Source organism: Chinchilla lanigera, unplaced genomic scaffold, assembly GCF_000276665.1.
Source record: "Chinchilla lanigera isolate Chin_1 unplaced genomic scaffold, ChiLan1.0 scaffold00021, whole genome shotgun sequence".
NCBI lineage: Eukaryota > Metazoa > Chordata > Mammalia > Rodentia > Chinchillidae > Chinchilla > Chinchilla lanigera.
In genome coordinates, this window is record NW_004955422.1 from 25,022,466 (window position 1) to 25,044,949 (window position 22,484).

At 50.1% G+C, this 22,484-nt stretch overlaps 1 protein-coding gene and 1 long non-coding RNA gene across 13 annotated transcripts in view; one reads left to right on the forward strand and one right to left on the reverse strand.

Moving 5' to 3' along the window:
• Positions 1-1,893: 1,893 nt before the first annotated feature.
• On the reverse strand, positions 1,894-20,103 carry Tgif2 (TGFB-induced factor homeobox 2). Of its 6 annotated transcripts, none has more exons than XM_005384748.2 (4): positions 19,501-19,697; positions 17,064-17,183; positions 15,281-15,506; positions 1,894-4,538 (listed from the first exon to the last, which is right to left on the reverse strand). In XM_005384748.2, exons 3-4 carry the CDS (start codon positions 15,470-15,472, stop codon positions 4,017-4,019), a joined length of 714 nt encoding a protein of 237 aa, XP_005384805.1. In that variant the 5' UTR covers positions 15,473-15,506; positions 17,064-17,183; positions 19,501-19,697; the 3' UTR covers positions 1,894-4,016. The 6 variants fall into 6 exon arrangements, with proteins under 6 accessions (XP_005384805.1, XP_005384804.1, XP_005384806.1 ...); XM_005384747.2 differs by lacking the exon at positions 19,501-19,697 and adding an exon at positions 19,404-19,469; XM_005384749.2 differs by lacking the exons at positions 17,064-17,183; positions 19,501-19,697 and adding an exon at positions 20,016-20,103.
• The window catches only part of LOC102022935, a 65,711-nt gene continuing 63,247 nt past the window's right edge, over positions 20,021-22,484 (forward strand). For 4 of the 7 annotated variants that reach the window (XR_001233924.1, XR_001233922.1, XR_001233923.1 and 1 more), the window contains exons 1-2: positions 20,022-20,110; positions 22,390-22,464. This is a non-coding gene — a long non-coding RNA (uncharacterized LOC102022935). Of the gene's footprint in view, positions 20,111-20,715; positions 20,755-20,833; positions 20,871-22,386; positions 22,465-22,484 lie in introns of those variants that run through there. The other 3 variants (XR_001233921.1, XR_001233919.1, XR_001233920.1) reach the window with 3 other exon arrangements.

Consider the following 22,484-nt stretch of genomic DNA (forward strand, 5'->3'; position numbering starts at 1 on the left):
TGAGTCCCCTGATGAGGGTAGTGCCTCCATGATCCAGTCATTTCCTGGAGTCTCCTTCTCCAGTTGACAGTTAAGTTTAACCTTCACAATCCCAGCTTCAGAGGAGGGTGCCCTTCACATTATCCCTTCAGCTTCGTTTATCTAGAGCGCTCATTCACTTCATCAGGGCCGACCGGTTTGAAAAACTGGTACAGAAGTTTTGGTTTCAGTTCTATGAAAAGTACTTGTAGGAAGCATCTCCCCTTAAGCAGTAGAATCATCTGCTTCCTCTTTTTAGGGGAGTATTAGTATTCATTTTCCAGATGCAAATGAAACAACCTATTTAAAAACATTTTTTTTCTTCCAGTACTGGGAATTGAACCCAGAGCCTTCTGAGTTGCATCCCAGACTTTTTTATCTTTTACTGAGACAAGTCTCCCTAAAATGCCCAAGAGGGACTCAAATTTTTGAGCTGCCTCAATTTCCCAGAGCGCTGAGATTCCAGGGATGTGCTGCCACACCCAGCTTTAATTTAATTTATTTTGAAAGAAAGTCTTTTCAGCAGTTACTCATTCTTCCAAGCCCTAAAGCTAAGTGTCTGCTTTGGAGGATACTGACAGGCAAGTTAGAAAATCAGGACCTTGGACAAATGGGTAAAGTTGAGGCTCTTTCGCCTAGGGAACTTGATTGGGGAGGTTCTCTCTTTTTTTTGTCTTTTTGAGACAGAGTCTCGCTATGCAGTTCAGGCTGACCTTGAGCTCACTTTGTAGCCCAGGCTGGCGTCAGACTCGCAAAGATCCTCTTGGCTACTGAGTGCTGAGATTACAGGGATGCACCACCACGGCCGGCTGGGGAGGTTCACTCTCTAAATCCCCAAAGGAAAGTGACCTGTGGAAGAGATCACACATCCTTCATCCACGTGTACTGGAGAAATCATGAAGAAACAAGTTTGGTTGTTCAAGAAAATTCCTCTGGGCCAGGGCTGTGGCTCAGTGGTACAGTACCTGCTTATTAGCACACACATGGAAAAACAGACTTGTGCTTAGCTTATACTACTTTTATGTAGCTAGATCCTAGTAAGTGGTAAATCGCCCCCAACTGGTTCACAGAGATTTTTGGCAGACCAGAGTGACCTTGAAGCAAGACAAACTTGAATTCAAATCCTAGCTCTGCACTTTTTTTGTTCTTTGTTCTGTACTTACAGTGGGTATGCATTCAAACAACTTAAATCCCCACCCAGTTTTACCTAGGAAAAGAGCAACACATTTTTTGTGTACACATAAAATTTGTAAGATTGTAAATGTTGCGCAGACCTTACCCTCCCCGATAGTCAGGACCTTTAACTGAGCTGCATCCCCAGTGTTTTGCTAAGTTGCTCAGACTAAGCTTGAACTTGAGATTCTCCTGCCTCAGTTGCCCAGACAACTGGGATTACTACAGGTATGCACTAACATACCAGGCTTCAGAGCCCTTGGTTTTTGTACTTTAGGCTGCAATTAATGTAGTTATTTTGATGTGGATGAAATGCACTTACAGCTAGTTTAAGTGGGGCAGTTTACTGGCTTACATAATAGGGAAGTGGAGGTGGTACTGGCTGCAGAAATGACTGGAATAGTGGTCTTATATCTGCTTTTCTCTGTGCTGGTTTCATGCTTTAGTTAAAAGTGCCAGTTCCTCAAGTTCACACCCTTAATCCCTTAGCATCCCCAAAGTTCAACTGCTGATCCCAGGGCAGACTGGCCCAGCATGAGATGGTTACATCCCCATGGGATATGGAGTGGGGTGAGGAAAGGTAATAAGGAGATGGAATGCACAAAACTCAGATGGCTACTGAAGACAAAGAGGTAGGGCAGAATAAAAACTGTCTCCAGAGTCAGTGGATCAAACAAACAACACTTTGTTCTACTTTAAAAATAAAAACAAAACAACTTTATTTGACAAAAGACAAAAACAAGTTATTTACAGTAGTTGTTTGCTCAAATAATTGAATGGGACAACTGCTTCTCCAGGTGTATCTTATAACCCACTTAAGCAGAGGCTGCCCCACCCCCCCGACACCCCATTTTACATAAGGGGGGAATGCCAAACAGAATTCAGCAGCATGGCTCCCTCACCCCTCCCCCTCATCACTCTCCTCCTCAGTGCTCTGTGGGAAAGGAAAATCTCATTCAGCCCAGTATACTCCAAGTCCCCTGCTACAGTCACACTGGTCCTGGGCTCACTCACAGACATGGCTGGGTTGGACAAGATGGACAGATAGCAGCTTCAACTAGCTCTGAAGTTGCCATGTTCATTCTTTACCAGCTAAGCCTCAGGATGAGGACCCTTGACCCCCTGGGATACAGGAGGAAGGGGCTGAAAGGAGATGGACCGGAGCCCAGGAATCTTGCCTACCAAGAGATAACTCACTTGCAGTTAAAGAAAAGATCTATTCCCACTTCCACAAGCAAGGGATGGGCCCAGCCACTCAAGAGTGTGTGTGTGGGGGCCTTCCTGAGGGTGCCAGGGTCTTCCTAAAAGGACAGAGAATGCATTCTGTCTTTTTTCTGGCCAGGTACATCCAAGTCAGTCAACACCCAGGAACCCCTTCCCCTTATGCCCAACCTGGCAATTTCAGGAAACTACAGACCTGGGCTCCTGGCCTATTTTTTGGCCCAGTAACAACGTTATTAAGAACAAAAATATGATGGCTAATAAAAATCTAAGATTAGTGTTTCTTAGAATATATAAAGATGGGGTATACTGCTGTTGAACACTATCAGCAATGAAACAGCAAAATAAAAAGAGAGAGGGCGATAAAGACCAAGTACGATCTGTTTCACTGGGAAATTCAGGCAGGCCCCTGCAAGTCCAACTTACAGAAAAGTGAAACAAGGACACTCACACCTCCTCCAGAATACCTTCCTGCCTTGGTTGTGGGAAAAGATGCCTGTTGGAGTAGCTACAAGGGCTTCCTGACCAGCAGATGGCTCACTTCTCTCCAAGAAGGGGATACTAGAACCTCTGATGTTCTAGCCAAGTTCCCAAAGGGACTCAGGACTCAGGCTGTAGGACAAAGCCTTGAACAAAGAGGGGACAACATTAAAATGAAAGAAAAAAAAAAATCACTTTCTTAGTCTAGTTTACTTATCCCCCCCCAAATACAGTAAAAAGAAAAATAAAAACAAACACTTATCTGGTTCTTACCATTCTTCTCTGCTCTAAGTCTAGGTTTTGTCAGATTCTATTGGGTTCTCCCTTGGTTGTGGCCTTATCCCCTTCTGTACCTAATGCAAACAAGCTAGTGCCCATGTGTCCCCCTGCGTTTTCTCTTGCCCAGAGGTGGTGGGCTTGTGTTGTGGGTGGTAAGCCAACACCAAAATCATTTGAAATTTTGTGCTACTGCAGAAATTTAGCTGGTCCCCAAAATAACAAATACTCCTTCCATACACAAAAACCCTCAGTTGCAGTGGTAGATAAATCTCCGTTTATCAGACTCTATCATGCAATGCTCATTCCCCACACCTGGGATAACTACTGCTATAAATGCAAACCACAGCAAAAAGGGAAAAATGAACAGTTTAGCAAACACCTAAACATTCAACTGGAGTCGGTCCTGTTACATCTGCTGGGTTCCTCTTTTGTCCACACTTACGAACTTGGAATGTCCACACCTGGCTTGACAGAAAGAGGCACAGCTCAGCGGCAGCTTGGACTCAGAGAGGTCTGAACTTGGCAGGTTTCCTGAGTCCAGCCCAGGAAAGCAGGCTGGAACAAGAGTGTCCTGGGGTTCTCTGGAGAAGCAGCAGCAGCACCATGCCTGTCTCCAGTCCCTTGGTCTCATCACTGAGGAGGCCTGGAGAAATGGCAGAGTCAGCATAGGAGAGGTCCCCATCACAGTGCAGTGACGCCAGCTGGCATCTTCCTGCTGAGACTGCTGGACAGAGGAGATGACCCTGATGCTTGGCAGTGATCCACAGAAAACCTCTGTAGGAGGGAAGCGAACCGGGAACCCAGGACAGCTGGCTTTAGCCTTGAGCACCCCTGTTGGCAGATGCCTACTTGGGGTTCTCGGAGACTAGAGGGATGGGAGTGTGCAGCAATGGAGGTGCTGGGTCCTGCTGCTTCTGAAGCTCCATCTCAGCAGCCCTCTGCAGTGCCACCTCCACCAGCAGCTGGAAGCTGCTGAAGTCCTCCTTGTCCTGCTCTGGGGGTGTGGGTGGCGGTGTGTTGAAAAGTCCACCTGTGGGGCTCCCGGCCTCAGCCCTGGTCAGCAGGGTCAGTGTACCACCTGGGCTAACCAGCGGCTTAGGGGCCTCTAGCTCCCCTTGTGGGAAGGGAGCTGCTGGCTTTTCCCCTTGGCCTGAGTGAAGTGGCACAGAGCACACAGACAAGGAGAGAACATTAGGAGGAGCTGGTACGGACACGGCCAGCACCGAGGGGCTGTTACCACGGGGAAGGGCTACATCTGAGGCTTTCCCCCCTCGGCGGGAAATGGTGAACTGATTAGGGTCTTTGCCATCCTTCCGCAGCATGTCCGGGAGGAGCCGCCGGCGGGCGTTGATGAACCAGTTACATATCTGGAATAAGTACAAGAGACTGATCAGTTCACTCCATCCAACACAGCTACTAAGTACTGTTTTCCAGGCACCAGGAAATACAGACAAGATCCCTGCCCTCACAGAGATTCATGGAGAAGGGGAGAGTTCTATAAAGTCACACAAACTGAGCCAGGTGTGGTAGTCCATGCCTGTAATCCCAGCTACTACAGACTGAGGTGAGAAGGTTGAAAGTTTAAATCCAGCCTGGGTAACTTAATGAGATCTTGTCTCAAAATAAAAAAATTAAAAGGGATGAGGATATAGTTTAGTGCTCTGTGGGTTTAATCCCCAGGACTGGGGGATGAGCAGGGGCAAGGCTAAGCATGTTAGTATACCTCTGAGAGGTTGAGGCAGGAGAATTCCAAATTTGTATCCAGCCTGGACAATTTAGTGTGACTTAATCTTGCTTTTAAAAAAAAAAAAAAAAAAAAAGCAGTAGCCCAGGATGGCCTTGAAATTGTGATCTTCCTGCCTCAGCTTCCCAGGTGCTGGGATTGTAGGCATACGGCATGGAACCTGGTGAGCTCCTTATGGGTAGTCATGGTGGTGCACACTGTCATCCCAATGCTTGGGAGGCTGATGCAGGAGGATCACTGTGAGTTCTAGGCCAGCCTGGGCTACATAGTGAAACCTTGTCTCAAAAAAAAAGTGGTGGTGGTGAGTGGTGGGTGGTGGGTGATGGTGGTGGTGGTGGTGTGTGTGTGTGTGTGTGTGTGTGTGAAAGAGAGAGAGAGAAATGAGAGAGAGAGAGAGAGAGAGAGAGAATGAGAGAACTCACTGTGAAGGTCCTGGAGAAAGAAAAGAAAAAAAACAGAAGTCACATTAACAAATATAAAATTGCTATTATAAATGTTAAGGCCAATAAAGACAAGAGACAATAGTGCTTTTTTTTTTGGTCTTTTTGGACAGGGTCTTACTATGCAATTCAGGTTTACCTTGAGCTCACTTTGTAGCCCAGGCTGGTGTCTAACTTGCAATGATCCTCCTGCCTCAGCCTCCCGAGCACTGGGGTAACACTCATGTGCCACCAGGCCCGGCTGGTGCTTTTGGAGACAATGGTTCTAGTCTTGTCTGTGGACTGTGAAATATTATTCTCTGAGGAAGTGGCTGTTTAGCAGAGATCTGAAGGACAACCAGTTGCTGAGGTGAGAGCTAAGGGAGGAGGAATGCAGCACAGTGCCAAAGAGAAACTGGGAAGGCAGGTCCATGTGGCTAGGGATCAGAGTGGAAACTAGACATGACCTCTTACAGTAAGGATTCGGTTCTTTATGGGCAAGTGGGAGCCATTGGATTGTTTTGTTCTGAGACAGGATCTTGCTATTATAGTTCAGGCTGGCCTTGAACACTCTGTGGTTCAGGCTGCCAGGCTAGCCTCAAACTCAGTGATTATGCCTCTCAGCCTCCCAAGTGCTGGCATTACAGGTGTGCACCACCATGCCCAGCAGGATGGTTTTGTTTTGTTTATGGCACTGGGGATAGAACCTAGGAGGTCTCTAGTGCTGAGTTACACCACAGCCTTTACTCTTTACTGTAAGACAGGATCTCGTTCTAAATTGCCCAGGCTGTTCTCGAACTTGTGATCTACCTCCCTTAGCCTTACGAGTAGCTTGGAGTGAGGCTGACAGTTCAGATTATGTTAAAGGAGGTGGCAAGAAAAGGACAAGTATTTCATGAAATAGAAGAACCTGCTGTCTGGCAGGGTGTAGACAGATGAAAAGGAGGAGATAATGCTGAACAATTCACTCCTCAGAGGCTGTAAAGCATAATCTTGCAGCAGTGCAGAAAAAAGTCACAAAGGCTATAAAAGTCACAAAGGCCGACAAAAAACCACTACTGTTCCTAAGCAATACCAAGATCAGAAATTCCCCACTGCTTGGCTGCAAGGCTTAAGGTGCTCGTGACCTGGGGGACACATCTAATACCCTACCCCATGTTTGTCTGGGCTCTCTATCCACATGGCTGAACCCAAGGCCTTGGGCACTGAGGTACATTCCCAGCTCCTTGAACTCTTATAGTTCCTGACTTTGTCCTCGTTACTGGTTGTCAGTCTCTCTCTCCTTTTTTCTTTCTAGTACTGGGAACTAAATTCAAGGCTTCACACAGGCTAGGCAAGCATTGTATGACTGAGCTATACCTTCTACCTCTTTTACTTTGAGGCAAGGTCCTGCTAAGCTGCCCTGGTTGGTCTCCAACCTGCAGTACTCCTATGTTAGCCTCTGGAGTCCCTGAGATTATAGGCATGCACCACTGTGCCAGCTGGGGATGCCTTTTACAGATATGTACTGTGCCCCATGGTGCTAACAGTCTATCTAATCACTTGTACAGCCAATAAACCAGTAGGTGAGTGGTCATCATTAAGTGCCAGGAAGGAAAAAAACAAAACAACAGTATATAAAAATAAGAGACTTCCTTAGATAGGGAATCACATCTAAAGGGTATGGAAAAACCAGCCACAGAAAGAATTGCCTAGACAAACCAGCAAATGCTCAGGTCCTAAGGCAGGAAAGGGTTTGTTTAAGAACTGACAGGGTAGGTGATGGGCTCATCAATGGGCAGGGCTGACTACACTAGCCTGGAATACTGGTAAACTGCTAAGTGACTTGACTGCAACTTCACACTCCAGGTCCCTCTCCTGGTCTTCTTTCTTCTCTTTAGTTCATTGGCAGATTTAAGGTCTTGTAAGAAATACAAGCTGCTGCAGCAGAAAGGAGATAGGAAGTGTGTGGGCAGCAACGTCTAGCATTCCTCTAATGTCTGTGGAGTGCATCAAAGGCCCAAGGCTCTTGTACTAGTTCCTGTCCCTAGCTCTTAGCAGGTTTCTTTCTCAATCCATATCTGAGCAAGCCTTGGGATACCATCGTCCCATTGACTCCGCCTTTGACCAGGCAAAGGGACAACCACTTGTGACAGGAGCTGGTACCTTAAGTTGCATCCATTCCAAAAATAGCACTAGGTCCCTCAGGCTGTAAAGCCCCCAGGGCAGAGCCAGAGGTTTCTTTGGCCCTGTTCCATTCCACCCTGGATGGGCCCTGCTCCTGCAGCTGGGTACCTCTTCACCCTGTGCTGTTCCCAGTGTGACGGGGTACGTACTCAGCGTCATGAGATATTGGCTGAGCTGACTCTGCACAGGAGCTGCTGGGAAGCCCTACACAGAAGTAGGGCTGAACAGCTGGGTGAGAGGAAGGAAGGAAACACTTTCGGTATCAGGTATCATCATGCCAGCCATCTCATTTGGATTATGTTTAATCTGCATACAAGCCCTTGAGGAAATGAGCAGTGTCTCTAAAGTGCTGCACAGGGAACTGGAGTTCAGTGACGTGAAAGAACTTGCCCAAAGTCACACTGGCCTCTCAGTGCAGAGCTGGGATTAAAACCCTGTCTCTTGGGCTGTTGGGGCCCCACTGCTTTGCTCTTCTACCAAACTCGATAAATGAATAACCATCCTCATAATCCTAATAGCAACATTTGAACACAGAACATCAGCTGCTATTCTATTCTATGTATTAATCTTCAACAGCCTAAGAGGTGGGTTGTGTGACAGTCTTCTTTGGAGAAACATAGGCCCTAATCAGGGAGATTCAGTAACTTCCTCAAAGTCACGTGTCCAGAGGCTACAATTTGACCAGACAGCCACCACAATTTGACCAGATAGCCACCACGCCAGTATAAGTAGTTAGCCCAAGGCCCTTTCTCCTGGCTCCATAGCAGCATCTTCCATCTTCCCTCCCTCCCTCCATGGCAGTCTCCTCAGCTACTGGAGGGCACAGCAAGAGAGCACAGCATCTCTCCACCTCACCACTGCATGCAGGAAATGGTTAGGCCACAGTGACCTGGGTCAGGCAAAGTTGAGTCAAGTGTGGCTGTGGGTAAAGTCTCAGGGAGGTGGGCCTGGGCACCAACTAGCAGCTGGGTGGGTACCTAGCCCCTAGTGCTACCTCCCGTTTTAGCTGAGGGTTCAGAGAACAGAACAGAAAATATCCCCTTTGCATATTCTCAACCATCACTCTGGTCCACAGAAAACTAAGCATCTCATCCCACAGGATGCACTGCCCAGGGGCCGGGCAACGCAGGAAGCCCAAGCGCATCAGGCACTGTGGCCTCTTCCATCCGCCTAACCCTCACCTAAGTCAGAGACGAGCAAGTGACTTGCCTCCACTCAAGGTCCTCAGGTGTTGCAAGTGTGGCACAGAGAATTCTAGTCTATGGTTTGCATGGCAGCACACAAGCTGGGTAGACCAAAAGCCTCTTTCTGCCATGAGACAGCCTCATGTGAAAGGCTGCCCACCCTGGCTTTTTTAAAAAAATCATTGGCAAATGGGGGGTGGGCACATGGAGGGGGCTCCAGTAAGCAGACACTGGCCATGAGGATGAAACAGTGTCAGCAGGGGAGGCAGACAAATGTTTTCATTCTAAGGTCTTCTAAGCTGGGAGAGCTGGCAAAAAGGGACAGAAGACAGGGACAGGTCTTTCACAAACACAGTATCACCCTATGTCTGGAAACCACCCACACCTAGGTGTTTTTTGAGATAGGATCTTGTTATATAGTTCAAACTAGCTTCAAACTCACAGCAATCCTTCTTCCTTAGCCGCCTTCTTCAGTGCTGGGATTACAGTCTGCATGCTGGGCTCTCAGGTGTTCTTAAAAACAGCTGGCTGAGCTGGGTCTGCTGGTACATGACTTTATCCCAGAACTCTGGGAGACTGAGGCAGGAAGATTGCAAGTTCTAGCCCTGCCTGGATGAGTTAGTGAGACCCTGTCTCAAAAAATTAAAAAAAGGACTGGAACTCAAAGGCCTGGATTGAATCTCCAGTATGGCTGGGCGGGGGGTGGTGGTGGTGGTGGGGACGGGACCAGACACGACACACGGGACATGGAGGACCATGATGGGACAGGACAGGACGGGACGGGATGGACAGACAGGGGACCCAGCTGGCTGTATCAGTCATCTTTGGGATGATTTATTCAACTATAAAATAGCTATTTCCTATCTGTGTTATAGACCCAGTGGGGCTGGGGTTGAGGTTGGGAATGTGTGGTTTTAAACAAGCTACCCTAGGGGCTGGGGATTTAGCTCAGCGGCAAAAGCGCCTGCCTGGCAAGCGCAAGGTCGTGAGTTCGGTTCCCGGTACCGGAGAAAAACAAACAAAACAAAACAAAACAAAACAAAAAAAACAAGCTACCCTGAGGATTCTTGTATCTGGGCTTGGGAATCAATGGTTTACTCCACTGGTGTAAATGTCCAGCAAAAAACCTTATGCAGAAACTCAAAAAGTACACATAGGGAGATGAAAGGCCTTGAGGTGGAGAGCCAGTCTGCCCATGGGAGGGACCAGAAGGCAGCTAGCTTTGAGGCAGAGAAAGGAGGACAGCTGGGACAGAAAGATAGGCACTGCTGCCCTGCCAGCTAGGTTGCCCTCCCACTCAGCTGGCTCTGCAGCCTCTGCACTGGGCTTCTCAGTCTAGGCCCCTTACCACAGGGCCTGCTGCTCCTGTCCTCCTGTAAGGGCTTCAGCAAAGCTGCTCTCAGAGAGGGACAGGGAGAGGCTTATTTACCACTGTTCCCAGCAGAGAGCACTGGACCAGGCAAGCAGTCCAGCCCGGTGAATGCTAGAGTGCAGGAATGTGACCTGGATCCTTCCTGACAGCTCCATGGACTAGAAACCACAGGTAGAATCCAACCAATAAATTGGGCTTGGAGGGTGTCACAGGGACCTGTGAAAATCCGTCACTGTTTTTTTGCCTTACTCTCCCAACTGCCTTGCTCTGGGCAAGTACCAGCAAACCAGTTGGTTAAATGACTCACTGACTTGCTAATGAGATAGCTTCTGGGCCTGTTAAAAGAGACAATCAAAAGGGATGCCCCTAGGGAAAGCTAAAACAGGCCTTGCAAAATGTGGATACCTGTGGAAGCCAAAGGTACTGAGAATTCACTGCAATATTCTCTTACCTCTCTGGGTATTTGAGAATGTCGTTAATAACAAACAAAAGCTTAAAAAGAAGTAAATATAGGAAGCCAGGCGGGGTGGTGCATGCTCGGCAGGATAAGGCAAGAGGATCACTGCAGTTCCAGGCCAGCCTAGGCTACAAAGTGAGTTTAAGGCCAGTGTGACCTACATAGTGAGACTCTCAAAAAAAAAAAAAAAGAAAAAAAAAAGAAAAACAAAATACAGGAAAAGGAGATGCATCAAGGGACTGAAGTCAATTTTTCTTGACCAAGGAACCTCTACAGTTACTTTGGATATTTCCAACACTATCGTTTTCTGTCATTTCAACCACTTAATTACTGAGCATTACCTACCAGTTACCAAGCAGTGAGCTAACACTGAGGCTATCCTAGGTCTCTGCCCTTCACACCTCCAGAATTCAGTGCCATCTAAAAAGCAACCAGTAGCTAGCTGGGTGTGGTAGTGTATGCCTTACACCAGCAGCAGTCTGGGAGGCTGAGACAGAAAGATCATGATTTTAAGCCCAGCCTGAACAACTTAGACCCTGTTTTAAAAGCGGGGGAGACGGGGTGGGGCGGGAACGGGACGACGACGGGGGAGAGGGGCGGGGAGCGCAGGGCATGGCAAGCACAAGGTCCTGAGTTTGAGTCTCAGTACTAGAAAGAAAAAAAAAAAAAGGCTGGGGATCCAGCTCAGTGCAGAGGCCCTAGGTTTTTAATCCCCCATACTGCAAAAAAGTAAAACCACACAGCTATTCAGGTACACCCCCTACACATACTCACATCCCTGCCCTGTGCTCAGGCCTAGTCCAGGTGCTGTGGGAAGATACAGCTCCCCCAGGAATCCAGAGTATCGTGATCAGGGGTGGGAGGAAAGCAGCCAAGGGCAGCCATCAGTGTGTGCAGCAGGAATGTAGGGAGCCAGAGATGAGTCCAAGATGCAGATGAGCACAGGAGACATGATTAGGTTGGCAGGAGCCACTGAAGGGCAGAAGTCACAGTGTGACAATAGATCGATAGGCAGTGGCATGGAGAAGCAAGGAAAAGATGGTGCAGCCCAGAAACATTTAAGGGAAGGATGTATAGACACCAGTGATCCCAAACAAGCTAAGCAGGTGCCATGGAGAGGAGCCCCTCACAAAGGGAAGCCAGCCGGGGAGTTACAGTTACCATTCAGGTAGTCTCAGGTGCCTGAGGCTCCAAGAGAGGTGTGAGGTGGGGGTTGATATGGGAGACAAAGTAGTGTCCCCAGGGAGTGCAGAAGGTCACTGCCTGTGACCCTCAGCATGACTCTAGAGCGAGGTTGCTACCACTGAGATCCTTCCCTAGACTTAAGGTTTGTCCAAGTGGATCTGTCACCCTCAGGGGTCCCCCAGTTCTCTACAAGGACGTTCTGGCTTTGTGTTCCCTTCTGATCAGAATAACAGCACTGTGGCTGCAGCAATCACTCATTCACCTGAGTCAGCACCTTCATCCTGCTATACCCAGCACAGGCAGAAAAATGCCATGTGCCATTTCATGTATAAGGTAGAATTTCATTATTTTTACACCTATGCACTTCAAAAAATTGTTTGGTTTTATAGTTATATATAAAAACTAAAATAACATCTTCATTCAGTTTTATACATATACATACTTGAGTGATACAATAAAGCTAATACTTTTTTCGGTAGTGTTGGAAATTGAACCCAACATCTTCACATTGAGTCTAATTACCCAGGCTATGCTGGGCATGGTGGCACACACCTACAATTTCAGCACCTGGGGCTGAGGCAGGAGGATTGCCAGGAGTCTGAGGCCAGCTTGGGCTACATAGTGAATTCAAGGCCAGCCCAAACTACAAAGCTGTCTTGTAAATATAAAATAACAGAAAGATAAAGAAAAAAAAAAAAAAGAAAATTGCCTAGGCTAGCTGGGCCTGGTGGTGCACGCCTGTAATCTCAGCACTTGGGAGGCTGAGGCAGGATGACTGTCATGAGTTCAAGGAAGCCAGCCTGGATTAAACAGTGAGACTCTGTCTCAAAAAAACCTAAAACAAGCAAACTAACTAATTTTCCTAGGCTGGGCTCAAACTTAAAAAAAATTAACATCTTGAGGATGTGGTTTGTGCACACCTATAATCCCAGCAATCAGGAAGCTGAGGCAGGAGGACTGCCATGAGTTCAGGGCCAGCCTGAACTATGTAGTAAAACCTTGTCTCAAAAAGCCCCCCCCCCAAAATAAAAATAAAGGCAAAAAGTTAACACCTTGAAGGAGGCATGTCCATGAAAACCAGTATTTTGAAAGAATTGGTACATATCTAAGATATAAGAAACTGTGTATATGACAAAAATCAACTCCCTTTCAATGTGACAGGTGGTTTAAAAGGACAAGTATGTGCACAGCTGTGACTCCAACCCTAAACTGTGGGTCAGAGAGTACCTACATAAGAAAGAGGTATTATCCAGGTGTGGTGGTACACACCTATAATCCCAACATTTTGGAGGGTGAGGCAGGAGGGTTGCCACTAGTTTGAGGGCAGCCTGGGCTACATAGTTCGAGGGCAGCCTGGGCTACATAGTTCAAGGCCAGCCTGCACTATAAAGTGAGACCCTGTCTCAAAAAACCAAAATAATTGGTAAAGAAAAAAAAAGAAGTGCTTAAATGGAGGGAGCCTATTAAGGAAAGTCAGGGCCAAGGACAAATCTTAGAGGCCTGAGGGCTCAAAGGCCAGGACTTGGAAGAACTGAGGGATGAGGCTAGAAAGATTCTAAGGACTTTGGACTCTATCCTGAGCACAGTGGGGTCCACGGAGTGTGCAGCAGTATTCAATTTGTGCTTCTCTGTTCAGAAGAATGGACTGACCCAGGCATGATGGGATTACATCTGTAATCCTAGTACTCTAGGAAGCTGAGGCAGAAGGATCACATGTTCAAGTTCAACCTGGGCAACTTAGTGAGACCCACTCAAAATGGACTGAAGGGCCAGGTATGGTGGCACACACCTGTAATCCCAGCACTAAGGAGGCTGAGGCAGGAGGATTGAGGGCAGCTTGAGCTAAACAGTGAGATTCTGTCTCAAAAAAAAAAAAAAAGGATTGAAGGAAAAACACTGGAGATAGGAGAATAGCAAAGAGCTATCTAGAAATCCTGCCTTTTGGGCTTCAGGCCTTTGCTTACGCAGTTTGACAACCTGTAAGTTTCAGGCCACCCACTCTGGGAGATCTACTTAAGGCCCTAGATGCTGCCCTACACTGGGTCTATGCCCTCTTCTGTCCTAGCAGTGCTCACTTTTGCAAACACTAGTGGCTACGCCTGCGTTTTATTCCCATCCGGGACTAGATACTCCCTCAGGGTGTTTGTGAGCCGGTAGCTGGGCACAGTGAGGGTGTTCAGGAGGTAACTCTGAAAGGCTTCTTGCCCTAGGCACACCAGGGCTCAGCCCAAGACCTCCTGAACTCAGAAGAGAAGGATGGGAACAAGAGCAGCACTCATTGTCAGACACGTCGAAGTCAGCTTTCAATTCTGTCTCTCCTTCTTACACCCAAGGAAAGTCCTACAACCATCTCCCTGTTTTCACATGAGGAAATAGGCTCCAAGAGACAGCAGTGAGCTGGCTGAGGTCCAGGCTTTCTCTTAGGGAGAGGATGGAATCTGAGTCAGGATCTGTAACTTGAGACCCTTTCTCGCAGATAGACTCTGATTAACCACTGCCCAGCGAGTAAGGCCAGTGATAGAGTTCCAAGGCTGAACACTCACCACGTCTCTTCACGGGAAGCCGAGGAAGAAACAGAACATAAAGGATTCAAAGAAGGGTAAAGGAAGGGGGACGAGAGACTCCTACGCCAAACCAATGAGCCGTTAAAGGACAGAGGTGCAGAGGGAGGAGGGGGGCTTGGAGAAGATGCTGGGGTGATTCATGCAGGGAGCAGGGGGGTCCCGTGGGCCAGGGGATGAGTCCCCAGCGCTAGGCCGAGGGCCTGGGTCTCCTAAGGAAGTGACAGCCAAAGTGGACACAAGGCAATGGCAGTCCAGGGTACCCTGCTGCAGCACCAGGAAACAACAAAGACACCTGCAGGTCAGCACCAGGGATAATTAAAATTCAAATAAGATGCTACTTTGCACCCTGACACTTTTATTGTGTGGTGCCCAGGGTCTAACCCAGGGGCACTCGAAGACTAGGCTACATCTCGGCCCTTTGTATTTCACGTGGCATCTCGCTAAATTGCCCAGGCTGGCTTCGAAAATGCTGTCGTCCTGCCTGGCTGACACCTTGTATGTGGTTTATGAATAGATTCCAGTTCCAATCTATTCTTCACAACAGTTCTCTCAGCCAGAAGAGTAATCCAACCTTCATTTCATAGATGGGATAAGACCGTTCAGACACTAGGAGGGAGCTAGGTTAACCTTGTTATAACCTCTGACTTCTGCCCTTTTTAAACTTTGTTTTGTGGCTGGGGATATAGCTCAGTGGTGCAGGTGCCTGCCTGGCAAGTGCAAGGTCCTGAGTTTCATTCCCGGTACAAAAGAAAATTAAAATTAAATTTTTTTTTGTTTTTGTGACATAGGGCCTTGCTAAGCAGTTCAGGCTGGCCTCGACATCGCTATGAAGCCCTCTCCAGAACTCTCCGACATCTGCAATGACCTTATTTCCTTGTCTGGAGGCAGGAGAGTAAGAGTTCTCACCTGATCCAAGAAGGAACTAAGGCCCCAAAGGGGGAGGTGACTGGCCCAAGGTGACACTGTATGAACCAGTGACAGGGCTGGGACGGGACTAGAGCCCAGGTCGCCCACTTACCTGCAGCACTGAGAGGTTGGTCTGTCCAGAAAGGCTCAGTTTCTCCTGCTCGGAGGGGTAGGCGTTGTAGCGGTGCAGGTACAGCCAGTCCCGGAGGATCTTCACGGACTCCTTGGGCAGATTCCCCCTGCGCTTCCTCTTGCCCGCCAGGGACAGGAGACCTTCATCCTCACCTAGGTCACTGTCAGACATGGTGCCTAGGGGCGAGGCTAGACCTCCAGCGAGCCTGGGACAAGGACACAAGGGGAGGGGCATGTCATTAGGATGCACTGCCTCTCACCCTGCTTCTTATCTCCAAACACTTCTACAGCCTGGGACACCAGAAATGGAGAAGTCACAGTTCAAAGGCTTGGGCTATACCATAGCTTACGCAAGCTGGAAGGGAAAAGTCTACCATTTCATGGTGTGGGTAGGTGACTTCTGAAATAAATAGCAGATCATTCATAAATAGGAACAGGACTAGAAATAATTACAGCCACTACTGATTAAGGTCTGCTATTTTCCATGTTCTTTACTATGTACAGATGCTTCACATCTATACCTCATTTAATTCTCATAAATCTTATAAGGGAGAAATTATTCTTATTTTACTGATGAGGAAAGGAGATTAAGAAAGCCAGCAAAGGGACTGTTATGGTTAACATGAAGTCGCCAAGTGACCTAGCAATTTCACTCCTAGCTATCTACCCCAGAGAAATACAAACCTGGGTGCACACAAGACTTTGAACACAAATACTCAGCATTATTCATAATAGCCAAATAGTAGAAACAACCAAGTATCTATCAGCAGATAATTAGAAAAGCAAATGTTATCTATACACACAATGAACTATTATTTAGTCCTAAACCGGGTGTAGTGCAGCACACCTGTAATCCCAGCACTCACTCAGGAGGCTGAGGCAGGAAGATTGTTACAGGACCAGCCTGGGTTACAAAGTGAGCTCAAGGTCAGCCTGAACTGCATAGTGAGACCCTGTCTCAAAAAAAAAAAAAAAAAAAAAAGTTGAGACCTAATACCTGCTACAACATGGGAAGACCTCTAGTCACAGACAACTACATTTTTTTGGTTGGTGTTTGGAGACAGGGTCTCACTATGTAGTAGTCCAGGCTGGCCTCAAACTTGCAGCAGTCTTCCTGCCTCAGCCTCCTGAGTGCTACAATTACAGTGCTACCACGCCAGGCAAACCCCTATATTACACATTTCAACTTATGATGGGACATCTAGAAGAGGTGAATCTATAGACACATGGTAGATTAACAGTTAATCAGGACTGGGAAGGATAAGAAGTGTGACAGCTAAAATATGTGTTTTTTTGAGGTGTTAAATAGTGAGGCAAGATAGTCACCAGTTTGACACCAGCCTGAAAAATTCAGGGAGATCCTGCCTCCAAATAAAAAGTAAAGGTAAAGTGTAGTAACACAGGCCTATAATCTTAGCACTGAGGATGCTTATACAGGAGGCTAGTTAAGTCCAAGGCCAGCCTGTTACTACAAAATGAGGCTGTCTCAAAAAGCAAAAACAAAATGCAGGTGTAACTCAGTGATTGAGAGGTTACCTAGCAAGTCCCTGGTTCAAGCCCCACTACCACACACAGAAGTCCTAAAATTGACTAGTGCTGGTTGTACATAGTTGTAAATATACTAAAAACCACTGATGTGTATATGGGCAAGTTTTATGGTGTGAGTTAAACCACAATAAAATTATTATTTAAAAAGATCCTGCCTCCAGGATATGTTATCAAAGTAGGATTTGGACTCGGGTAACTCGCCTCCCCTCACACACCTTGTAGGCTCTACATTATCCTGCCTCCCAGGCGTCTGAGGCCCAAGAGGAGTCTGGACACTCTACAATCACCAGGGCCTTCAGCAACATGTAATATTTGCTGAGCACCAACTGTGTACCCTGCAGGAAAGAGCAGTGAGTCATTCCTCCTGGTTGTTTCTTAGACCACCTCCTTCACAGCCTGATCCCAGACTCGACCTCTCCACAGAGAGGGAGCAAGGCTGGGCTGTGGTCCCACCCTCCACTTGGTCGTTGTGACTCTAGGTAAAAGTCCTTCCCTCTGGTGGGGGGGGCGGGCTAAAGCCCACCCTTCCTCACCCATCAAACGAAGGAACATTTTCCCCCTAGATATGCCAGCTCAGCTGCTCTTCCCCTAAAGTTCTTGTTCACACAAGCAAAGAAATTTACATTTTAAAAGCAAAAATTCCAGGCCAAGCTGATGCCAGAACACGAGGCTCCTCCCTTCTCAGCCTTTTAACAGCTCCCGAGCCGGCCGGGCCAACAGACTCTGGCATCTCCCAGGTTTTGTTTCCTCGACTTGGGCCAGAGCCCAGAGCTCTAGGCCAGCTAACTCAGGCTTTCGAGGGAAGGGTCTACCCTCAGCCAGGCCACCTGGAGGCGAGGCAGGCACTGCTTGGAGGTGCCACTTCTCAGAGAGCTCCACCAGCAGGCTGCATTCTGAAGTCAGACATTTCGAGCCACCAGAGCTGCTGGGATCTGGGCTCCGGGATGCAGCCCTGGAAGTCTGTGTAAAGTTTACTCAAGGTTATCTGCACAAATTCCACCCTGGCTGCCAGCCAGAAGCCAATTTTCAGGGTTCCAGGGGTGGGCTCTGGGGATGACCCCTCAGTCCACAAAATCCTTTCCATCTCGGTGTGCTGCACCCCAGACCTGACTGCAGTAACGCAGGTTTCCCACACATACACCCCATACTCGACACCCCCATGCCAAGCAATTTTAACACCACAGATAACTTGCCTCGACCCTCTCCTCAGGCCCTACAAACTCCATGATTTTCAAGGACACACACACACAAAACAGCTTAGAACCGCATGCCCAGTACCAACAACTGGGACCCACCAACTAGGCCAACTCCTGCATCCGCCCACCCACCATCTCCCCGAAAGGAGAAGCGCCGGACGTCATCACACCAGCCACCAGTTCTGTGGCAGCAACCCTCAGACACAACGCCCCGCGCACCCTCCCACACACTCCCACGACGCCACCTGCAGCCACTCCCGCAGGAACTTTCTGACAACTGTCCCAGCTCGGCCGGCACTCCCCCGGGCCGCGCACTGGCGCTCGCATTCCCAGCAGTTCACACAAAGCGCGCAGCCTCCCCCGCGGCCCAGACCGAGCAGAGCACATGGCTCCCCGGGCGGCGAGGGGTCGGCCGGCGCTCGGGGCGTCCGCACCCCCGGCCCACCACCCCGTCAGAGAGCGCGCAAGAGTTCCGAAACGGGCCCACACTCCTGGGGGAGCGAAGGCTCTGGAAGAAAGAAAACTCACGTGTCTGTCCCGGGGCAGGAAAAAGTTTGGGTCCCACCCCCTTCCCCGGCTGCTCCGCGCAGGCTGACTCTTCGGGGCGCGGGGCCGGCGGAGCGTGCGCGCTCGGCTTTGTGCTCCCAACTCGGCCCGGAGGGGGAGGGGAGAGGAGGGGGCTGGGCTCCCACCTCCGCACCGCCCCCCCAGTTCTGCGCCCAGACTCCATGTTGGCCGCCCCCGGCCCCCGGGACCGCGCGCCTCCCCCGCGGCAGGCTCAGAGCCCCCGCGTCAGCCCCGAGGGTCCCCGCCGCACAAACTTTCTTCGGGTCGCTGGCCCCACGCGCCCCGCCGCCTTGGCCCGCCCGGGAGTGACAGATGCCTCGGAGACAGACTTTCCTTTGTTCCAAAGGAAAGAGGAACTCGCGCGGGCTCCCCAGCCCTCCCCTCGCCCGGCCCTTCCCGCGGCCCCCACCCCCAGCTGTCACTCTGGCCGCCCCCTCCCCGGCTCGGCCGCGGGGGGGCCCAGCCGGCGGTTAGCAACGTGCACTTTTGAAACCAAACAAACCCGCCCCCCGCGCGCTCGCCCCGCTCCGGGGCACTGGCGGCCCTCGGCCGTGGTGGGGTCCTTAGGGAGCCGGGCCCCCCGAGAGGGCCCCGAGCGAGCTTCCTCCGGGGGGCTGGCGAGGCCCCCTCACCGGCACTCGGCCGTCGGAGCTCAGGAACACAACGGAGTTCACACACCCACAATCGCACGCGCCTGGACGACGCCCCCTCCCCCGCCGGGACGCGAAAAAGAAACTTTCCAAGTAGTCCGCGCGCCCCCACCCCCATCTCCGCCCCTCAGGAGCCCCGCACCGACTTCTCCCGGCGGCTTTCGGGCCCACGCGGCCTCGGGCGGGGTGCGGGGCGTCCCGGCCGGGGGCGGGGGACGCCGGGGGCGCGCGCCGCGTACCTGCCGGGCCTGACACCCGCCTGACAGCTCGCGGCTGGAAAGCACCTCGCGGCCTGACGTCAGATCCCCTCTCCTCCCCTCAGCGCGCGCCTCGCCCTCCCCCACCGCCTAGAGGCAGAAAACAAACTTTGAGTCGAGCGGGGCCAGCTACGCCCACCCCCCGCGGGGAGGGCCAGCGGCGCCGGGGGCTTGGCCACGCCCACCGCGGAGGGGGCGGGGCCGCACCTCCTTCCTGCGCCCACCCCCCTCAGGAATGCCACATGGCCTCGAGCGGCGCGCGGTGGGACCCGGCTCGCGCAGTTCGCTTGGGGGCAGGAAGTGGCCCGCTCCTCCTCTCGGAGGGCGTTTCCGGAGCGCCTACTGTGTGCCTGTGGATGGGGTGGGGCGTTACTGAGAGAAACGGCGCCAGACCCGGCGTTGTAAGGTTGCTGCCGGCCGCCGTCCCCGGGCCGGAGCTGGCATGGCTCCCGTTGCTGGGAGGGGAGACTGAGGGACGCTTGGTCCTGAGACTTCACCTCCAGGTGTAAGGGACAGCTCAGGATGCGATGGCTCTTCTGTCCAGGACCCGTGGAGTCGGGAAGAAGGCCATCTCCGACACAACCCCAAGCAGGTATCCCAGTCACGCACCCGAGGGGCGGCGGGGGTGATCACTGGCGGCGCTTAGGGAGCGTTGATGACGCAGCCGGGCTGTGCCCGCGCTTCGTGGGCATCGTCCCGTGCAGTTCTCTGGTTATCGGGTAGGTGCTGGTTTACGCGGGAGCCGCGGAGAAGCTGTGCGTGTGCTCTTGTCGGAGTCTACCGGTGTCATCTGCCCGGCTGTGTCTGGCAGCGGAGCCCAAGCCTTCCTCGTGGTGGCTGGTCCTGGACGGACGTAGAGGTCAGGTGGGGGCTCGAAGCGGTCCTGCCTGGTTTCTCTTTTTCCTCTACCGCAGTGTCCAGCTCCAGGTTTCCCTTGGAGTCCTGCAGCCCGTCAGCACTTCATTCTGTCTGTTCCACTCTGAAATACCTGGCGACGGATCCCCGTTTCGGGACAGCGAAACTCAGACCCGGGAATCCTTTCCTGGCCCTGTTTCCTCAAGTAACGTCAGATACCTAGGGTCTTATGCTTAGAAATCAACAGCCTTGAATACAGTTTTTGATCTTTGTTTGTTTGTTTTTCGGTTTTTTGAGACAGGGTCTCTCTCGGTAATCCAGGCTAGTCTTGAACTCGAAGGGATCCTCCTGCCTCAGTCTCCTTCAGTGCTGAGCTTACAGGTGTGTGCCACCACACTGGGCCCGTTTGTTTTCAGACAAGGTCTCACTGTAGTCCAGGCTGGCCTTGAACTCATGGCAATCCTCCTGCCTCAACTTCCTAAGTGCTGGGACTGTAGGTGAGCACCGCCACAAACAGTTCTTTCTTTACTGCTTGATTATTTTGTTGTTAAAGGCCAGGTCTTTCTATGTTGCCCATGCTGGTCCTGAACTCCAGAGCTCAAGTGAGCCTTCAACTTAAGCCTTTCAAGTAGTGGGTACCACAAGCATACCGGTGTACCTAGTTCGGCTTTGGCCTTTTTGCTTTGTTTTTGAGACTGGGTTTTGCTGCCCTTCAACTCTAGATTCTCCAGCCTCAGCCTCCTTTATTGTAGTGTTGAGAATACAGGTGTGTGCTGTGTCCTCATGATAAGCTATAGCTTTTGGTCTTAATTGCACTTCAGGAGCTGAGAACTGTGGGAACAAAAGGCAAATTTTTTCCCCCAAACAAGCCCTAACCAATTAAGTGGCTTAAGGTTCAACTGGACTGCACAAAAGCCAGCCTTTATGAGTTGAGCATGCTGCTGTCAGTCAGTGATACTACCAGATGCTCTCTATTGCACATGTGGGGAACCTGAGGCCCACGGTGGCAGCCATAGTTTTTTTGTTTTTTGTTTTTTTTGGTACCGGGAATTGAACTCACAACCTCATGCTTGTGGGGCAAGCACTGTGCCACTGAGCTAAATCCCCAGCCCCAGTCATAATTTCTTGGCCAAGTTGTGCTGGGGCACAGACCTGAGAGATGAGAGAATGAGGGCGGCCTGGGCAGTACTAGGTAAGAAAAATAAAACCAGCTGGGCCCTGGTTACTGGGGCACCACATACATGGGACAAGGGCCTCCGGGAGTGGATAACTAGGGGCATCACCAAGTGAGCCTGGAGTCATGACTGTCCCTGACAGCTGAGGGAACCAGCGCTAGGTGTTGTGCTGTTGTGCCGCCGTGCTGAGAGCCAGACTGCCATTTTGGGGGCTTACTGGGGACCTGGCTAGAGGCAGAGACCCCACAAATCCCACCAGTAGCAGTCCCCTAGGCCAGTGCTTCCCAGGTCTGTGCTCAGTTGGGGAAATGGCAGGGAGTGACTGTAAGTCTTGGAGCCCTTTTCCAACCCACCATGCAGGGTTGTGGTGGGTGGAAGGAGATGAAGGAGCCTGGTTATGTGTCTGGATTTCACACTGTAAATAAACTACCTCTAAATCTCAGAATTTGAGAATTATCTTGTCACGTTGCTCAGCTACTAAGTATCAGAATTTAAAATGGATGCATATTTTTAGTTAATAATTCTACTTTTAGGACTATAGTTTAAGAAATAGTCGCACAACAAAGATAAGTGCTTGTTTGAGATTATTCTTTACCACCTTGTTCATTCTGAAAAATCACAAATGGCTACTGTTCAGTGGGTGCTGATTGGTTATAGCAACTCTGGTGCCTCCCCACATGGCGCTCTTAAAGTGGGATAAATTTATGAAACTAAGTGGGGTGGCCCAGGTGTAGGCACACTGACAGCTTACTGTATTCATCTAGAAGGGGCTTGGGGTATACTTAATGAAAACTTTCACGGAAAACTTTTTCCAACTGCTATGTTTTTGTTTTTTGAGAAGCGGTCAAGGCTGGCTTTGAATTCCTGAGCTCAAGTGATCCTCCCTTTCTTAGTCTGCAAGCAGCAAGGACTACAGGTATGCGCCATCATGGCCAG

Bases quoted from the DNA above. Each gene is read 5' to 3' on its own strand.
- Tgif2 (XM_005384749.2), bottom strand. From the start codon at position 15,472: ATGTCTGACAGTGACCTAGGTGAGGATGAAGGTCTCCTGTCCCTGGCG. The intron at 4,539-15,280 runs GTAAGTGGGCGA...TACTTATTCCAG, and splicing joins CCAACCTCTCAGTGCTGCAG to ATATGTAACTGGTTCATCAA.